The following is a 19,141-nucleotide window of genomic DNA, read 5'->3' on the forward strand; positions in this document are numbered from 1 at the left end:
CACTAGAGCAACCCCCACTAACACCTAATCCCCTGTGTTCCTTTAAAAGCAAGTATCTTTCATTTTATTGTTTACCAACCATGTTAAAACGCAATGACATATTTTCTGTTGTTTTTCATAGCTTATAATTTTTCTTTTTAAAAACTGATTATAATAACTTTTAAATTTACTTTTATACTGGTAAGTATCTAATAATGCTTAAATACCAATTTTTAATCAATGAAGTAATCCACAGAGTCAAATAATAATAATCCTTCCACATTAACTTACATTAGATGCATCCGAGATTCTTGATTTCAGTCCAAGATCGCTGTCTTTTTTTGAGTACCTTGCAGTATTAGAATGTACATAATTTCGAACTGTGCTTGATAATAATCCATCAGTCCATTCCATAGTGTTAGGGTCCAGTTGTCCATATAGTTCACTAAGAGTGATACACTTTGGATTTAAAACACAAATATCTACCTTTCCTTTTCTTCCTGGAACCTGAACAAAATCCAGTGTGGTTTCTTAAAAGCATCAGCCAGAGTATAATTATTTACATTTTTGCGCTATTAACACGAAAGGGTTTTAGGAGAGGTTTTTCACTCCAAAGAAAGATACCCGATAAAGACAGTAACTTAAATTTTAAAAAGGACAGCAATTTAAAAAGGACAGTAACAATTGACTTTTTAAAATTAGCCATAATATTCAAATCACTACTTTAAAAATTCTAAATACTATAATGATATCTCTGGAAGAAATGGGGGAAAAAAATCCCACTGGTCCTCATCCAGGAACACAACATATGAACTGGGATGTGGTGTGTTTGGAGTCAGGGCTAGACATATGGATGCGGGAGAGCAGAAGACAGTTTTTAGCTGCAGATCAGAGCTGGCACTCAAGAAGACCTTGTCTGCTACCTTCTAGCCTGCCTGGGGGCTGCCTGCAGGACCGGTGTCCGTTCCACCAAACTCAGATCTCAGGTGGGAAAAGAGTCAGGCACTTCTTGTGAAAGCTTCAGGGAGACTACAGACCCACAAAAGCCTAAAACCAGACCTTATGGATGAATTCAAGCAACAGACCATATATAGCCTGAGGGAGACACTAGGGTAGGAGGAATTTTTAGGAAACTAAGACACTCAAGTTAAGCTGTGTAGCCAGTGGAATGGTGAAAGTCAAACTGTGAAAGTCCAGTCAAGATGCATTGCCCAGAAAAAACTTGAGAAGACGTTAAACTTTCATCTCAGAGAGGAGACCCCGCTAATCAGTGAGGAACAACCCCGTGACAGAGCAGCTTTGTAAAGACTGGGAAAGGTGGCTGTTTTTATAAATGCCCCATTTTCAACAAATATCACAAGGCATGTAAAGAAACATAAAAACTTGGCCCATTAAAAAGACAATAAATTGACAGAAACCATCCTGGATGAAGGTTAGTCTGAAAAGAAGCCATAAAATAACTCTCAGTTGAGCTTTCTCCCTAAAATCAAGAACAAGACAAGGATGGCCAGCCACTCTCACCACTTTTATTCAGCCCAGTACTGGAAGTCCCAGCCACAGCAATCAGACAAGAAAAAGAAGTAAGAGGCATCCATACTGGTAGAAAGGAGGGCACTATTTGTAAAAGACATGACATTATACATAAAAAATCCTAGATTCCACCAAAACTTGTCAGAAATAATACATGAATTCAGTCAAGTTGCAGGATACAAAATTAATACCAAGAAATAGTGTTTCTATACACTAATAATGAAGTAGCAAAAGAGGAATAAAAAAAAAACAACTACCATTTGTAACTGCACCAAAAAGAATAAAATGCCTAGGGATTAAACTTAACCGAGGAGGTAAAAGACCCATACTCTGAAAACTATAAAACAATGATGAAAGAAACTGAAGATGACACATAAATGGAAAGATATTCCATAGTCACGAATTGGAAGAACAAATATTGTTAAAATGTTGATACTACCCAAAGCAATCTAAAGATTCGATGTGATCCTTATCAAAATACCAATACAATTTTTTTCACAAACCTAGAACAAACAATCCTAAAATTTATATGGAACTACAATGACCCTGAATGGTCAAAGTAATCTTGAGAAAGAACAACAAAGCTAGAGGTATCACAATTCCACACGACAAGCTGTATTCTAAAGCTGCAGTAATCAAAACAGTATGGTACTGGCACAAAAATAGACACATAAATAAAACAGAACAGGGAGCCCAGAAGTTAATCCACACTAATATGGTCAATTAATCTATGACAAAGGAGACAAGAATATATAATGGGGAAAAGACAGTCTCTTCATTCAATGTGCTGGAAAAATTGGACAGCTACATGTAAAAAGAATGAAAGTGGACCACTTTCCATCACCATGAACAAAAATAAACTCCAAATGGATTAAAGACCTAAATGTGAGACCTGGAACCATAAAAAAACCAGAAGAGAACCACAGACAGTAATCTCTCGGACACTGGCCATGTCAACATTTTTATAGATGTGTCTCCTAAGGCAAAGGAAACAAAAGCAAAAATAAACTATTGGGATTACATCCAAATGAAAAGCTTTGTGCACAGTGAAGGAAATCAACAACAAAACAAAAGGGCAACTTTATGTTTTAATTATAGTATTTCCTCAGTGGGAGAAGATATTTGCAAATGATATACCCAATAAAAGGTTACTATTCAAAATATATAAAGAACTTATACATCTCAACGCCAAAACAACCCAAACAATCTGATTAAAAAATGGGCAGAAGACCTGAATGGACAATTTTCAAAAAAAGACCTACAGATGGCCAACAGACACAGGAAAAGATGCCCAATATCACTCATCATCAAGAAAATACAAATTAAAACCACAGTGAGATACCATCTGTCAACTATTATCAAAAAGACACACACACACACACACAAAACCCAAACCCCACAAACGAGTGTTGGCAAGAATGTGTAGAAAGGGAACCCTTTTGCACTCTTGGTGGGCATGTAAAATGGTGCAGCCACTATGGAAAACAGTATGGAGTTTCCTAAAAAAATAAAAAAAAACCACCTAAAAATAGAACTACCATACGATCTAGCAACTCCACTCCTTGGTGTCTATTTGAAAGAAAACAAAAACACTAATTTGCTATATGCACCTCCCTGTTAATTTCAACATTGTTTACAATGACCAAGATACAGAAGCTAGCTAAACGTCCACTGATGGACGAGTGGATAAAGATGTGATGTGTACACACACATGCACGCACCCACACCCATGATGGAATCCTACTCAGTCATTAAAAAAGAAAGAAATCTCTTCATTTGTAACAGCATGGATAGATCGTGGGGTTATGCTCAGGAAATAAGTCAGAGAGGGAAAGACAAACACCACATGATTTCACTTATATGTGGAACCTAAAAGACAAAACAAACCTGAGACTCACAGATGCAGAGACTATACTGGTGGTTGCCAGAGGGGAAGAGTATTGGTAGAGGGGCCAAAATAGGCGAAAGGAATTAAGAAGTAAAAATTCCAGCTATAAAATAAGTAAGTGATGGGGCTGCAATGCACAGCATGGGAGTATTGTCAGCAATCCTGCATTAATTGTGTGCGACAGATGGTAACTAGACTAGTGGTGATCATTTCACAGTGTACATAAAAGTCAAATCACTAGGTTGTACACCTGAAGCAATATGATATTGTATGTCAATAATACCTCAATTAAAAGGAAATAATTATTAAACAAAAAAGACACAAATAAATAATATCAGAAATAAAAGTATGAACATTACTAGTGCCTTAAGGAAATTAAAAGGATTATAAGAGAACACCAGGAGCAAATTACATAATCCACGGGCTACAAATTCCTAGAAATAACAAAAATTACCAAAAGTGACTCAAGAACAAGTAGAAAATCTCAACAGATTTGTAACAAACAGAGATTGAATTAGTAACCCAAATCTCTAAGAAAGTCCAAAATCAGATGGCAGATGAATTCTACGAAACACGTGAAAAATGATTAACACCAATGCTACTCAAACTCTTGCAAAAAATAGAAAAGGAGGGAATGCTTCTTAACACATTCTATGAGGCCAGAATTACCCTGATATTAAACACCCACAAAGACACCATAAGAAAAGTACAGACAGACATCCCTTATGAATACAGATGCAAAATTCTCCAGAAAGTGCTAGCAAACAGAACACAACAACACATTAAGGGATTATTCACTCAGACCAAATGAGATTTATTTCAAGAATGGAGGGGCAGGTTCAACATAAGACAATCAATGTAATATATCATGTTAATATAACAAAAGAAACAAACCACATAATCATATGAAGAGAGGCAAAAAAGCATTTTATAAAATTCCAGACCCTTTCAGGAGAAAAACACTCAAACTAGAAATAGGAAGGCACTTCCTTACTGTGATAAGGGGTATTTGTGAAGAACCCACAGCTGACATCACACTCAGTGGTGAAAGACTGAAAACTTTCTCCCTCAAGTCAGGCACAAGGCAAGACTTCCCATTTTCACCACAGCCATGAAACACTGTACTGTAAGTCCTAGCCTGGTAATTAGGTGAGAAAAAAAAGTAATAAGCATCCAAATTGGAAAGAAAGAAGTAAAGGTATCTCTATTGAAATATGACATGATTCCATATACGGAAAATCCCAATGAATCTACAAAACAACTACTAGAGCTAATAAATGAACCAGCATGTTTATAGGGTACAGGATCAACATACAAAAACCAGCTGCATTTATATATAGCACCAACGAACCCACTTCAACACAACAAAAAAATAATTAAGAAAGCAATTCCATTTATAGTAGCATCCAAAGAAAAAAATGCTTTGAAATAAATTTAATCAAGGAGGAGAAAGACTTACCTATTGAAAACTACAAAAAAGAAAAAAATTTTCTTACTTACTAACAATGGACCTAAAAATGGAAAGACATCTTATGTTTGTAAACTAGAAAACCTAATATTGTTAACATGGTAATATTCTCTAATGTAAGAAAACCTAATATTGTTAACATGGTAATATTCTCTAATGTAATCTACAGATACTTTGTAATCCCTATGAATGTTCCTATGGCCTGTTTTGCAGAAAAAAGAATGGGATAGGCAATTCATATGGAATCCAAGGGGGCCTCAAATATCCAAAATAATATTAAAAAACAAAAACAAACCAAAAAAAAAAATCAAAGAGGACTCATACTTCCCAACTTCAAAACTTACTAGAAAACTACAATAATCATAAAAAAATAATAATAATAATAAAAAAAGAAAACTACAATAATCAAATTATATATATCCTGGGACAAGAACACACACAGGACAATGGAATAAAACTGGGAGTCCAGAAACAAACGCAAACATCTATGGCCAACTGATTTTTTATAAATTATTTTAAAGAGAAAGAGAGACCAGGAGCAGGGGAGAGGGGCAGAGAGAGATAATCTTAAGCAGGCTCCTCACTCAGCACAGAGCCCGATGCAGGGCTCTATCCCACAACCCTGAAATCAGGACCTGAGCTGAGATCAAGGGTCAGATGCTCAGCTGAGCTATCCAGGCATCCCTATGGCCAACTGATTTCTGACAAGAATGCCAACACCATTCTATATGGAAAAGAATAATAATTTCATTAACGAACGGAAACTGGATATCCACATGCAAAAGAATGAAGTTGGACCCCTACTTCACTCCATATACAAAAAATTAACTCCAAATAGATGGGTTCCTTCAGTTTAAGAACTAAAAGTACACAATTAGTACAAGAAAACACAGGGGTAAATCTTCGCGGCTTTGAATTTGTAAACGGATTCTTGGATTGGATGGCAAAAGCACAAGCAATAAAAGAAAAAATAAATTGGACCCGATAAAAACCAACGGCCTTAGTGCATCAGAGGACATTATCGAGAAAGCAAAAAGGCAACTCACAGAACAGGAAAAAATATTTGCAAATCGTGTATTTGATAAGGGCTTCATAAGCACAATATATAAAGAATTCTTCCAACTCAACAACAAAAAGACAATCCAATTATAAAATGGACAAAAGATGTGAACAGATGTTTCTCCGAAGAAGATCCACAAATGGCCTGTAAGCATGTAAAAGGGTGTTCGACATCTATCAGTAATTAAGAAAATGCAGATAAAACTGCTACAAGATACCACTTCACATCCACTAAAATGGAAAAAAACAAAGACAAGTGTAGGTGAGGATCTGGAGAAAGCGGGAAGCTTCGTTACAGTGCTGGTGGTAATTTAAAATGGTTTGGCTGCTGTGGAGAAGAGTGTGGTGCTTCCCCAGAAATGTAAACAGAACTGGCATATGACCCAGCAAGTCCACCCCTAGGCACAGATGTCCACGTAAAATGAAAACATATACCCACATAAAAGCTTGTACACAAATGTTTGTAGTGACATTATTCATAACAGCTAAAAGGCGGAAACAACTCAAATATGCATCGAAGGAGGAACAGATACATTGTGATGAATGGATCGACAAAGATTCCACAAAATGGACCATTATTCGGCCATGAAATGGAATTAAGCAGCGACACATGCTATACCTTGAATGAACCTGAAAAACATACGCTAACTGAAAGCAGCCAGAGACAAGAGGTCACATGCTGTGATTCCTTTTACACAAAACAGTCTGAACAAACAAATCCATAGAGACAGGAAGCCGCCCAGCGGTTTCCAGAGAATAGAGAGAGAAGGTAATGGGGAGAGATTTCTTAATGGATACGGGGTATTCTCCTGCAGTGATGAAAGAGCTTTGAAAGCAGAGAGAGGTGGTGACTGCACAACACTGTGAGTGCACGAAATGTCACTGAACTGCACACCTTGAAGTGGCTAATTACATGATATGTGAGTTTCACCTTCAATCTCACCTCACAGTAGGTAGCGAAATTACACCTTACTGCAAAGCAATCCCATTCCTAGAGAGACATTTTCAAGGGATACACCTATACAAGGACCCGCAGTAAACACATTACAGGGTTCCTATGATGAAGAGGGAAGAGAGGGTAAGGTTAGGAAATAAAGGAAACGAAACTGCACTAAAAGAAACTAAAGAGAAGGCCTTGAAGAGACTAATGAGGAAAAAGCCACGAACTAAGGAGGAAAATAAAAAAAATTTCCATTACCTAAGGCCCTGTCACCAACCTAAATATTTTATTGTCATTACATTTTTAAAAACACCAAATTTAAAAATGTTACGCATGAGAGAATTATAAATAAATGATAGTATAGTCATGTGTACAGAATACAGTCACTGAAATCACACTGTAAGAAAATTTTAATGACATGGGGCTAATTCGCAGTGTACGGTATTAGGTGAAAATGCCAACATTAATAAAATTGAGGTAATTTGTACGCAGTACTATCTCAGTTATTTTAAAATATATTTTGTGTAGGAAAAATAATCAAAGGGAATACAGCAATGTTTGTAGTCATTCTCTGTAGGTGGTTATTAATTCTTTATGTTTTTGCATTTTCCCCAAGTTTCTCACAATTGTACATACTTCTTATGTAATTTAAAAAATGTTTTTAATAAAACAAATTCCTGCCCACAGGGCTATTGTGAGGACGAATGAGACAATTCAACTAAAAGTGCTTTAGCCAGTATCTGACTCATACTTAGTATTTCATAAATATTATTACTACTGTCATAGCTCACCTCTTATTAATGACAATAATTGGTTAAGAACTAATTCAGACTTGTTGACAGGGAGGTAGAAAGAGAACAGAACAAAGGCTATGAACCGCCACAGGCACAATTTTGAAGCAGGGAATTGCACACTAACTGAAAAAAAAAAAAATCCACAAAACTGAGAACTTGACTTTCTAAAACTTTTGGAACATACTGCCAACGGGTCTTTAAATAAGAGAACTGAAGTACACGTTATTTATTGGAATCTAACTTTATATTAAATAAAATATCACTCAGCCATCAAAAAGAACGAAACCTTGCCATTTGCAATGACGTGGATGGAGCCAGAATGTATTCTGCTAAGCGAAATGAGTCAATCAGAGAAAGACAAATACCATGGGATTTCACTCATAGGTGGAATTTAAGAAACAAAACAGATGAACATATGGGAAGGGGGGGGGAAGAGAAGAGAGGGAAACAAACGACAAGAGACTCTTAATGAAAGAAAACGAACTGAAAGTTGATGGAGGGAGGTGGGTGGGGGTGGGCTAGATGGGAGATGGGTATTTCTTTTTAAAAATTTTTTTTTAACGTTTATTCATTTTTTGAGAGACAGAGAGAGACAGAGTGTGAGTGGGGAAGGGGCAGAGAGAGAGACAGAGAATCCGAAGCAGGCTGCAGGCTCCAGGCTCCGACAGCACAGAGCCCGACTTGGAGCTCAAACCCACAAACCGTGGGATCTTCACCTGAGCCAAAGTCAGATGCCCAACTGACTGAGCCACCCAGGCGCCCTGATGGGGGATGGGTATTAAGGAGGACACGTGTTGTGATGAGCACTGGGGTATTGTATGTAAGTGATGAATCACTGAATTCTACTCCTGAAACCAATGTTGCACTGTACGTTAACTACAATTTAAGTTAAAAAAAAAAATACATATATCATGAAAAAGTGGGAGTTATTCTAGGAATTCAAGGACAATTTAACATTAGCAAATCTATCAACATAACTTATTACATTAACCAATTAAAACATAACAAAATAGATTCTAAAAAATCCTACAATAGATTCTAAAAAATTACTTCATAAACCCCAAAAAGTCAAAAACCAAAGTATAATGAGAATGGAAGAAAATTTCCAAAGTATGAAAGAGTATCTATCATACACCAAGAGCAAATACCATATTAAATGTAGAAATATTAACTGCATTTCAGATAAAGTAAGGAATAAGATATTCTTATGGTTAACGTTGTTTTGGAGGGTTAATCAATGCAGTAAGAGTATAAACTATATAAATAATACAAAAGAGACAAAATTATATTCACTGAAGATGATTCAATTGATCATCTATAAAAACAATTACAACTTACCATTACCAGTCCATTAAGGTGACTAAATACAAAATAAATATACAATTCGCTACATTTATTTTACACTAGTAATTACTAGTTTGAGATTCAAATGAAAAAAATAAGTCCCATTTACTACAATGATTCCTAATTACAAGATTCCCAGCAATAAATTTAATAAGAATATACTTATATAAATAGGATATAAAATGTTACTGAAGTATAAAGATCTGAAGAAATAGAGAAACATTTGGTTAGTACACAATTTACCTGTGAAATAGATTCGCTTTCTTTAGTTGATAGGAAGTCTTCAATTGGTAATAGTGTTAATGCTCTTTCTAAAATTCTTCTGACTGTTGTTTTTCCTCCACCTGTTGGGCCTACTAACATCACACCAACACAAGTCTAAAACAAAATTGCAAATTTATGATTTAATTTTGGTTTACTGATGGTTCAGCTAAATTAAAATCTGAAGGTTCTTATTTACAAATACATCTTGATATCCACAAACCCTTCCTTCAAATTATTGTTCAATCTCTTGTAATCTGTGTTCTGTTTTCATTGACTAGGTTAATGTCAAAATGTACAGAGATCTCCTAATTTTCAAATTCAAAGCATAACTGTCAATTCTTATTTTTGACACTTTGTCTCACTTTCCTATTCTCCTTTATTTCTGTACCTTTCTCGAAGATTGGTTTCTGTAATGTTTTCTCTCAGCTTTCCTCTTCTGAATTTTTTTCTCTTTTGAGTTTTGAATGCCATTTCCGTGTTAGTCTTCCCTAATTCATCCTTCTCTCTCTCTCTCTCTCTCTCTCTCCCCTACATTGGCCCTATCCTGTCTCATCAACTTGAATATCTCTAACTACAACCTGAGTTCTAAGGACTTCCTAATGTACGCATTTCTTCCAGTCTCTGGTTCTGTGTGCCTGAGTGAAATTTTGGTAGTTTACTGTATATTTCCATCTGGATATCTCACAAGATTTTCAGAGTCAACATAATCTACACCTTCTTTTCACACTTGTCACTTCTCTTATTTCCTGATCTAGTAAATAAAATCACTAGCTGTACATTGTCCAAAGTCCCTCAGCTCTTATAAAATCTGCTTGATTCCATCTTCTTCTCCAACCCAATCACAATCGCTGTTATAGAGTGAAAGTCTGTGAATGTCTGTGTCTCCCTAAAATTCAAATGTTGAAGCCCACACCCAATGTGATAATGTTGGAAGTGGGGCTTCTGGTAGGTAGTTAGGTTTAGATGACGTCATGAGGGTGGGTCTGTGATGGGATTAGTGTCCTTAGAAAGAGAAGCAGAGAGACCAGTTCCGTATCTCTCCACTATGTGAGGACGCAGTGAGAAGGTGGCCACCTGCAAGCCAGAAGAGGGCTTTCACCAGAAACCAAACCTGCTAACACTTCTATCTTAAACTTTCCAGCCCCTAGAACTGTGAGAAATAAATGTGGCTTAAACCGCCCGGTCTATGGTATTTTGTCATATCCTCCCAGATGGACTAAGCCAAGGGGGAAAGGGTCAGATGGTGAAGCTTGCCCTCTTCTAGACTACTGTAATAGTAGTAAAGGAAGGATTATTTTTAATAATGCATCACACACATACATTAAAATTCAAATATGGATGAAGCTAAAACATTTTTCCCTTCCATTCCAATCTCTTTATCCTCATGGAGGAAAATAAATACCAGACAACTTAAAAATGGAAAGTGCAAATATCAGAAACTTTTAGAAAAAATTATAGAAAATATCTTTATGAAATAGGATAGAAAAGATTTCTAAAAATTCAGAAAAACACAAACCATAACAACAAATCAATAGACTTTACTGCATTAACAACAACGTCTCCTGCACAACTGAACTCTAGGAACATTTCTGAAAAACCAAGACTTTGAGAATTTATTTGCAACACATATAAGCAATTAAGAAATAGGATATAAAATGCATAATGAAAAGCCTACACGTTTGGTAAGAAAAAGACAAAAAACTCAACTGAGAAATGAGTATATTGCATAATCTGGCAACTCACAGGACACTCAAATGGCAAGTAAATATAGACAAAGGCATACAGTTTTACCAGTCATCGATGAAATGCATCACCGTTTCCAAATGGTTCATTCACAGGGATAGGAAATTCAAAGAAGGTGTAGTTATGGAAGGCCACATTTATACCACATTTGTGGGGTTTTTTACAATTATGTATTAAGGGGATGAAGGTGAAGAAAATGAATCTGTTCAAAGTTAAAGTGAGGGCTGAATAACCACACGTGGGTAAATAAATGAGTGAGCCACTTTACTCTGAAGAACATTAGACTAGTTCTCTTTTATCGTTATCCTGGTTTTCTCCTTGATCAGACCTATTATAATTCAGGAGCAAAGAAGTGCCAACATGCCATTCTACACTTACCTGAAGTTGATTATAAAACTGTATGGTTTTCTTGTTCTGAGCTGGCCACTGATGGAAACCCAACTGTTGTGTTGCAATAGATACTACTTTCTAAAAGGAAATAAATACGTTTAAAATGCATTGCAAATTGAACCCTTAATACATAATCCTATAAAATCTCTCTTAACCAGGTACTGAATACTGCACTTTAAGATAGTAGTTCTTAATTTCTTAGTTCCTCAACCTGATTATTACTTTCCCCCCAAACTACGATACACACAAAATTTTATGTTGACAGATCCCTGGTAGCAGATTCATAGACCTTCCCTCAATTTAGGAATTTATTCTTTAGGATGTATTTAAGAACTATCTGTTACCATAGTACGATTGTCTAATTATCCTACACTAAAAGAAAATTTAAGAGTCTCTATCTTTGTGTAATTCCAATCACCATTAAGGTAGATTTTCAGCTCTGTAACAAGTATTTTAATGTTTCCGTGTTCAGAATATTCTAGGATAGTAAGTACAATTTGTTAAGATTGAAGACTTGATGTGGTTATATATTAAAACATCCAGAAGTGGCTGCAGCTTGGAAAGATGCTTAATATTATAACACAGGAATTATGAGGGCAGCCAGGTTTCCTTCCACAGTGGGGTCAATACTATTGGTAATTGTCGACAGAAAAAAGCGGGATTTACCCTTTTTCTCACCGACCTCTCCCAGTCCATTTCCCATTCCTTGCATTCCCACAGTGGGACAAGGGAGCAGCTGAAGGAGACCCAGAACACTCAGCAGGGGCTGTACAAATAGAGAAAAAGTAGTTCCTATGGCAAGGCCCCTGGGGGTAGGAAATCAGCTGAGAGCAATCTCATTTAAGTGGAGTTGATGAGACACCCACTTAAGGCGTGTACTTGGAGCGGTTTTAGATGCAGGGGCTAGGAGTCCTCTGCCACGGATAATACAAACCTAGACATCTCCCTGGATGTAAGCAAACAGGCCCGAAGGAGTGGACTAGGGATAGCATGGCTAGCACAGAAGATTAGCAGAAATGGGACAGTCAAAGAAGAGATATTTGGACAGGTAATCCTAGTTGGCTGAAGGTTTTCACAGAAGGTTTTAACATAAAATCATAATCGTACTGTCAAGTATTTATGGCTGTAAACGATGTTCCGTAGAGTCAACCGGATGACAAACTATATATAGTTTATTGCAGGATATGGTTTCAGTAATTCTCTGTTAATCCCTTGGTTGCTCTGAGTTAATGACCCTCCCCCACCCACACTGTTAGATACTGTCAGCGACAGAAACGTGAACAAGTTGGATATATTCCAATCGCCCATCGCATGCAATTCGGATTCTTGTATCTCAAATGAACAAGAAGTATAAACAGCATGCCTACAGAATATTTATTTAGTAACATATACTCCTGTGTGGATATGCTATATGACCGATCATTGTGTAAACCATCAAAAATACACCATTAAATAAAAGACTGGATTATTCGAAATTTAATATTAAAATGATAACTTTAAATCGTGATCTTTGTGCTATTTCTTGAGCCATATATTGCTATTTGGTAACATTTTATTTAACAGTTATTTATTTATTTATTTATTTATTTATTTATTTATTTAACAGTTGAGAGCCTGCATATTTAGCAATATAAAAATTGTATGAAGGGGAAAGTAGCAGAATACACTGATAGGTTTTACAGAAAACTTTTCTATAAGCTCAGGCTGCAAAAAACTGTAAAACTGATGAAAACGTGAATATATAATGAAGCTAAAAAGTCACATCATCGATGTGCATGTAGAAATGCTACTATGATGGCCACGCTATTTGTTTTAGCTGTGACTTGAGAAATGTTAAGGGTAACACATAACTGGAGGAAGGAGAGGAAGGAACCTGTGGGTCCTGTCGGGTTGGGATGAAAAATGCTTATATAAGACAGAGAAAGCAAGACTTGTCAACTAACATCTTCCTTCCTTTGTTCTAGCAAAGTGAAAATTCTCAAAATGTAAATGTAGATATTCAAAACACAGGCAATAGCTTAGGTGCAAATATCCACTGTGCTTCCCCTGGAAACCACGCAGAGCACCACAGAGAGATATACATAGAATTGATATCAAACTGCATTTTTATTAAAATAAGAACACAAAAAAATACGTACAAGATCTAAAACTCATGTAAGTGCTGTGAGAATAGGTAAGCTTATTCAGCTTACTTAGCTTAGAGTTTGAACGTACAATTTGGTGGTCTGGAAAAGTCCAACTCGTTTAATCATGTGGAAGAGAGAATCTGACAGGGTAAGTCTCCTTGCTATCAACTTAGAGAACTAAAAATAATGATTACATATTAAAAGGGTTAACAGAATATGAAACTTCCTAACTAGAGAATTTCAAGTGAGGTTTAGAATATCAAAGACAAAATGAAAGTTTTAAGAACTCCCAGAGAGACTTCCAGGGAAGTTGGCAGAGTAGCAGGACCCTGGACTCACCTCATCCCTCGGATACAATGGCTACAAGGAGACAGCACTAACATCCGTGTAAATGACCCAGAAAATGACCTGCCGGCAGGACAGACTCCCCACAGCTAAACGTAGACCAGAGGCCACATTGAAGAGCGTAGGAAGGGCAGAGATGGAGTTGGGAACCAAACTGACCTGTGACACTGTCCATGGGAGGGAGGGACCTGTGGGCATGGAGGGAGAAGAGGAGCAGACCCCACCCCGGGCACCCCAGACATAGGGGTGCTGCATGGGGAAGACAAATCCCCGTAACATTTGGCTTTGAAAACCAGAGGGGCCTAACTTCAAGAGTTCTTACTATCAGTGGGGCTTAACACCTGGAACTTTAAATATTAGCAGCTCGGAGAGGAAGTTGACTCCTTGCCCTTAAAGACACAGCACAACAAACGGCCCCTCTGAGACACAGCAAAAAAAAGCAGCAGTTTGAAAAACACGTGGGATACACGGGAAGAGGCTTACTTGCTCGTCTCGGAACGCGTGCTAGAGGGGTGGGGATCTTCGGAGACTTGTCCAACAACAAAGGAGCTGGTGGGCACCATTTCCCTCCCTCGTCCCCTGGCCTAGGCACACAGACACCTGCAGGAACCGGTGCAGGGGGACACTCTCCAGCCGGCCTGCTAACAGTGTGCTCCACCCCGTGTTCTCCTGCAGACACGCCACCTCCGGCCAGGCCTCAGCTCCGGGTCCCACACGCACCCACGCAAACCTTGCTAATGCCTCCCACCCCACCCCTGCACCTTCTCCTGCAGACCTGCCCCCTCCAACACACCCTCAGCAGAAGCCTAGCCAATGTGGGACCACAAGCATGGCAGGGTACGAACAGTTGCAACAGCGACCAGCACCACTCTGAAGTGACTCCTGCCCCAGGGAAAGGGTAGGATAACCACACGTATGAGTTTGACTCTGGCCCCACCCAACACAGGGAATATGTCCTGTAGTCTGACGCCACCAAAGCTCTGGCAAATGCCAGGCCTGGCCCGACTTGAGCCCAGGGGGCCCAGACTGGCCCACTAACAACACAAGGACCTTGCCCACAAGAGGCAAAGGGAGACACTGCAGACGACTGGACTGAAGGCAAAGGCGGCTGAGCCACAACGGTAGGACACACGCATCACACAAAGGAGACGCCCCTGAAGTGCCAAGTTCTAGTGAACAGAACAGAGGGCACCATAGGACTTCTTTGTAAGACCACTGCTTTCAAGAGCAAGAGACGTAGATGACTTTCCTAACACATAAAAACGGACACAGAGAGACAAAATGAGACAGGGGCATATGTTCTAACTGAAGGGACAGGAAAAAATTCACATCAAGAGATCTAAACAAAACAAAGGTAAGTCATATGCCTGATGGAGGATCTAAAGTAACAGTCATTAGATACTCACTGGACTTAAGAAGAGGGTGGAGGACCTCAGTGAGACCATCACAGAGAGAAAACAAAAAAAAGAACCCATCAGAGATGAAGAACTCAATAACTGACATTTAAAATACACAAGAGGGAATCAACAGCAGACTAGAGGAAACAGAAGAATGGATCAGCAACTTGGAGGACAGAGTAATGGAAAGCAATCGAGCTGGACGGAGAGCAAAAAGGGAATAATAAAGACCGAGAACAGGTTAAGAGAATTCAGCAACACCTTCAAGTTTAATAACATTCGCATTATAGGGATCCGAAAAGGAGAAGAGAGAAAAAAGGGGGCAGAACATTTATTTGAAGAAATAATGCCAAAAACTTCCCAAATCTGGGGAAAGAAACAGAAATCCAGATCTAGGAGGCACAGAGAACCCCCAAAAAAATCAACCCAAGGAGGTCCACAAAAAGACACATAGTAATTAAAATGGCAAAAAAGTGGTGATAAAGAGAGAATTTTAAAAGCAGCAAGAGAAAAGAAAACAGTTACATACAAGAGAAACCCCATATGGTATCAGCTGATTGTTCAGCAGCAACTTGGCAGGCCAGAGGGAGCAGAATGGTATATTCAAGGTGCTTAAAGGCAAACACCTACAGCCAAGAACACTCTATTCAGCAAGCTGTCCTTCAGAACAGAAGGAGAGACAGAGTTTCCCAGACAAATTTCAAGGAATTCATGACCACCAAACAGCCCTATAAGAAATGATACAGGAGATTCTTTGAGTGAAAAGGAAAGATCATAAGCAGAAGAATAGCAGGAAGCATAAAAGAGGTAAAACTACATGCATCCATAAAAATCAGTCAAGGGATTCACAAAATAAAGGGATATACAGTATGACACCATATACCTAAAATGTGGGGGGGAGAGGGGGATTCAAGAATGCACTCAAGGGGCACGAGGGTGGCTCAGTCAATTGAGCGTCTGACTTTGGCTCAGGTCACGATCTCGTGGCTCATGAGTTCGAGCCCCGCGTTGGGCTCTGTGCTGACAGCTTAGAGCCTGAAGCTTGCTTTGGATTCTGGGTCTCCCTCTCTCTCTCGGCCCCTTCCTCGCTCATGCTGTCTCTCTCTGTCTCTCAAAAATAAATAAACATTAAAAAAATTAAAAAAAAGAATGCATTCAATATATGGAATTATTGAGTTCCTATACTTACCCCTAAAATCAATACAACACTGTATGTTAACTACATCAGAATTAAAATTTTAAAAATAAAGAAATTAAACAAAAAACAAAAAAACCCTACAAGAAACAATAAGTGTGGACGAGGATGTGGAGAAAAAGGAATCTTTGTGCACTGTTGGTGGGAATGCAAATTGGTGCAGCCACTGTGGGAAACGGTATGGAGGTTCCTCAAAATAAATAAGTAAATAAATAAAATTATCATATGATCCAATAATTCCACAGTAAACAATATGAAAACAGTAATTTGAAAAGATGTATGTACCCCCATGTTTACTGCAGCATTATTTACAATAGCCAAGATATGGAAGCAGCCCAAGTGTCACTGGTAAATAAACGGATAAAGAGGATGTGGTATAATACACAATGGAATATTATTCAGCCATAAAAAGAATGAAACCTTGCCATTTGCAACAATAGGGATGGGACTAGAGGGTATTATGCTAAGCAAAATAAGTCAGTCAAGGAAAGACAAATACCATATGATTTCACTCATCTGTGGAATTTAAGATGAAGACATCAATATATATACCACTTATATCTTCAAAGTACGTAAGGGCAGCAATTGATGGAAAGGCCGGGAAAAAAATATGTATCAACAATTGTAGTTAAGATCTTAATAGACCCCTTCCAGAAACTGATGGATCGATAAAAATGAAACAGATATCAAAGGGACAGAATAGTGTACATATATAACATTACATCCAATGGGCACAGAATACATATTGTTTTAAGCACACATGAATCACTTATAAAACAATACCATTAGGGGAGGTCGAAAAGCTCAAAGAAGGTTATCTCAAAGGGATAAATACATACGGGACAGCATATTGTCCCCAGTCAAAACTAACCATGAATGGAGATTAATAATAAAAGGGGTAGTTTAGATTCTCCGAATTTGGAAAAACAAACAAACAAACAAACTCCTGGGCGACAAAAAGTCATAAAGGCAATTAAGAAACCTTTCTAGAGAAATGCTAATTAAAACACTACATGTGTAAACTTGTGGGAGACAGCCAAAAGAGTATATAGAGGAAAACTCAGATCTCTAAATACTTGAGGAGGAAACACAGGTAAATAAACTAAGCATTAAACTCAAGAAACTAGGAAAAAGGAGAACAAGTCCAATGAAATAAAGGAATATGTAAATAGTGAAGGAAAGAAATCAACCAAATAGACAAAAAAAAAAAGGGAAAATAATCAAAACCAAAAGTTAGCTCTTTGGAAAACTAACTATTGGCAGACCTCAAGAAAGAATGATCAGTAATGAGAAAAAGAAATAACTGTAGCAGAGACTGAAAACTGATGAGAGTGGGAGAAATAAGCTAATACATTTAGAAACACAGAAATGTTATATACAAAATAGGGAATGTGATCGCTAAGTAACAAAAAGTTAAAATAATAGTCAAAGCTTCTCTTCCCACCCCTACGAAACCCAGATCCAAATACTTCCATAGTGAGTTTGACCACAAATCTATGCAATAGTTCATCTCAATCTCATGCAAGCTTTTTTCAGAAAACAAAAGAACATCTGTCATTCAGCCTATTTTGAGGAGCTAGTAATAATCTCGGTTCTAAAAACAGATAAGGATAGTTCATGTGTAAGTGTACATGTGAAAATCCTAAATAAGACATTAACTAACTTCCTCTTGGTGTGTTAAAAATCACATGGCGATAAAGCATGGAGTATCCCAGGAATGTGGGAGTGATTTCACACCGGAAAAGTATCATAAGAAGAACAGGAGACCCAAGGACTGGAGGGAGGAGGTCCCACTGTCTGTATGATGGGAACCCCCAAGAGGACACACAAAATCAGAGCTAATTTTGGACGAATAAGAGAATTCAGCAACGTTGCCATATTCGAGAGGAGCTTCGAATCAAAGGCATTTCGATACACCTGTAATAAACCTCTAGGAGTATCATAAAAATATGACACCACTTTCACCAAAAACTCTACGACATCGGGAAGCAGCTGAGTGTCACTAGGCCGTGCCGCAGTGACACAGCTGAGAAGAGTGGGAAGGATGAGGACAGGGGCCTGGGGAGCACAGGAAGTTCACGGGTGCCTTTCCCGCAGAGTCACAGACATCACTTCTAATTTACAAAGATTAAAAAAAAAAAGAAAAAAAGGCAGGTAATACTGTTGTGTAAAATTGGGCAAAGAGACAACAGAAAGGGGAGAAGAGACACGAACTAATTTTCCTCATTGTTCATATCAGGGAACTAAGAGACAATACCCAAGTAAGTAGGAAATTATGGGTATTACAAAGCTACCCTTAGAGTAAAATATTAACCTGCAGGAACATCAGCAGAATAAAACAAAAGTTAAAAAACCACTTCACTCGGTGCAAATTATAGTTTGAAAGAAAAATAGTCCAAAAGTATACCAGGCAAACAAAAAATGGAGTAACAGTCTTACCAAAGTGGGATTCAAGCCAAAAAGCAGTAGCCAAGAAATGCAAAAGCACTGTATATTATTAAAGGGCACAACTCATACAATGACTCGGTAATGATGTTTGTATATCAAACAACATACTAACAACTAGGAGAAGGCAGAGATCCTAAGAGTAAACATTCATGTGCTAGTAGGAGACATCCCCTCACTTCTCTGGGCCCAAAGAAAACAAGTACACAGGTACACGTCTGGCTATAAGGACAC

At 37.8% G+C, this 19,141-nt stretch overlaps 1 protein-coding gene across 6 annotated transcripts in view; it reads right to left on the reverse strand.

Moving 5' to 3' along the window:
* DNAH14 (dynein axonemal heavy chain 14) overlaps positions 1-19,141 on the reverse strand; it is a 324,348-nt gene that overhangs the window by 157,601 nt on the left and 147,606 nt on the right. For all 6 annotated transcript variants that reach the window (XR_008293043.1, XR_008293044.1, XM_053209129.1 and 3 more), the window contains 3 exons: positions 11,388-11,477; positions 9,246-9,380; positions 271-486 (listed from right to left, as the gene is read on the reverse strand). Coding sequence is in view for 4 of the 6 variants with exons in the window: in XM_053209129.1 (XP_053065104.1) it covers positions 271-486; positions 9,246-9,380; positions 11,388-11,477 (441 nt within the window). In the remaining 2 variants the exon portion in view is untranslated. The remainder of the gene's footprint in view (positions 1-270; positions 487-9,245; positions 9,381-11,387; positions 11,478-19,141) is intronic.

Source organism: Acinonyx jubatus, chromosome E4 (assembly GCF_027475565.1).
Source record: "Acinonyx jubatus isolate Ajub_Pintada_27869175 chromosome E4, VMU_Ajub_asm_v1.0, whole genome shotgun sequence".
Lineage (NCBI taxonomy): Eukaryota > Metazoa > Chordata > Mammalia > Carnivora > Felidae > Acinonyx > Acinonyx jubatus.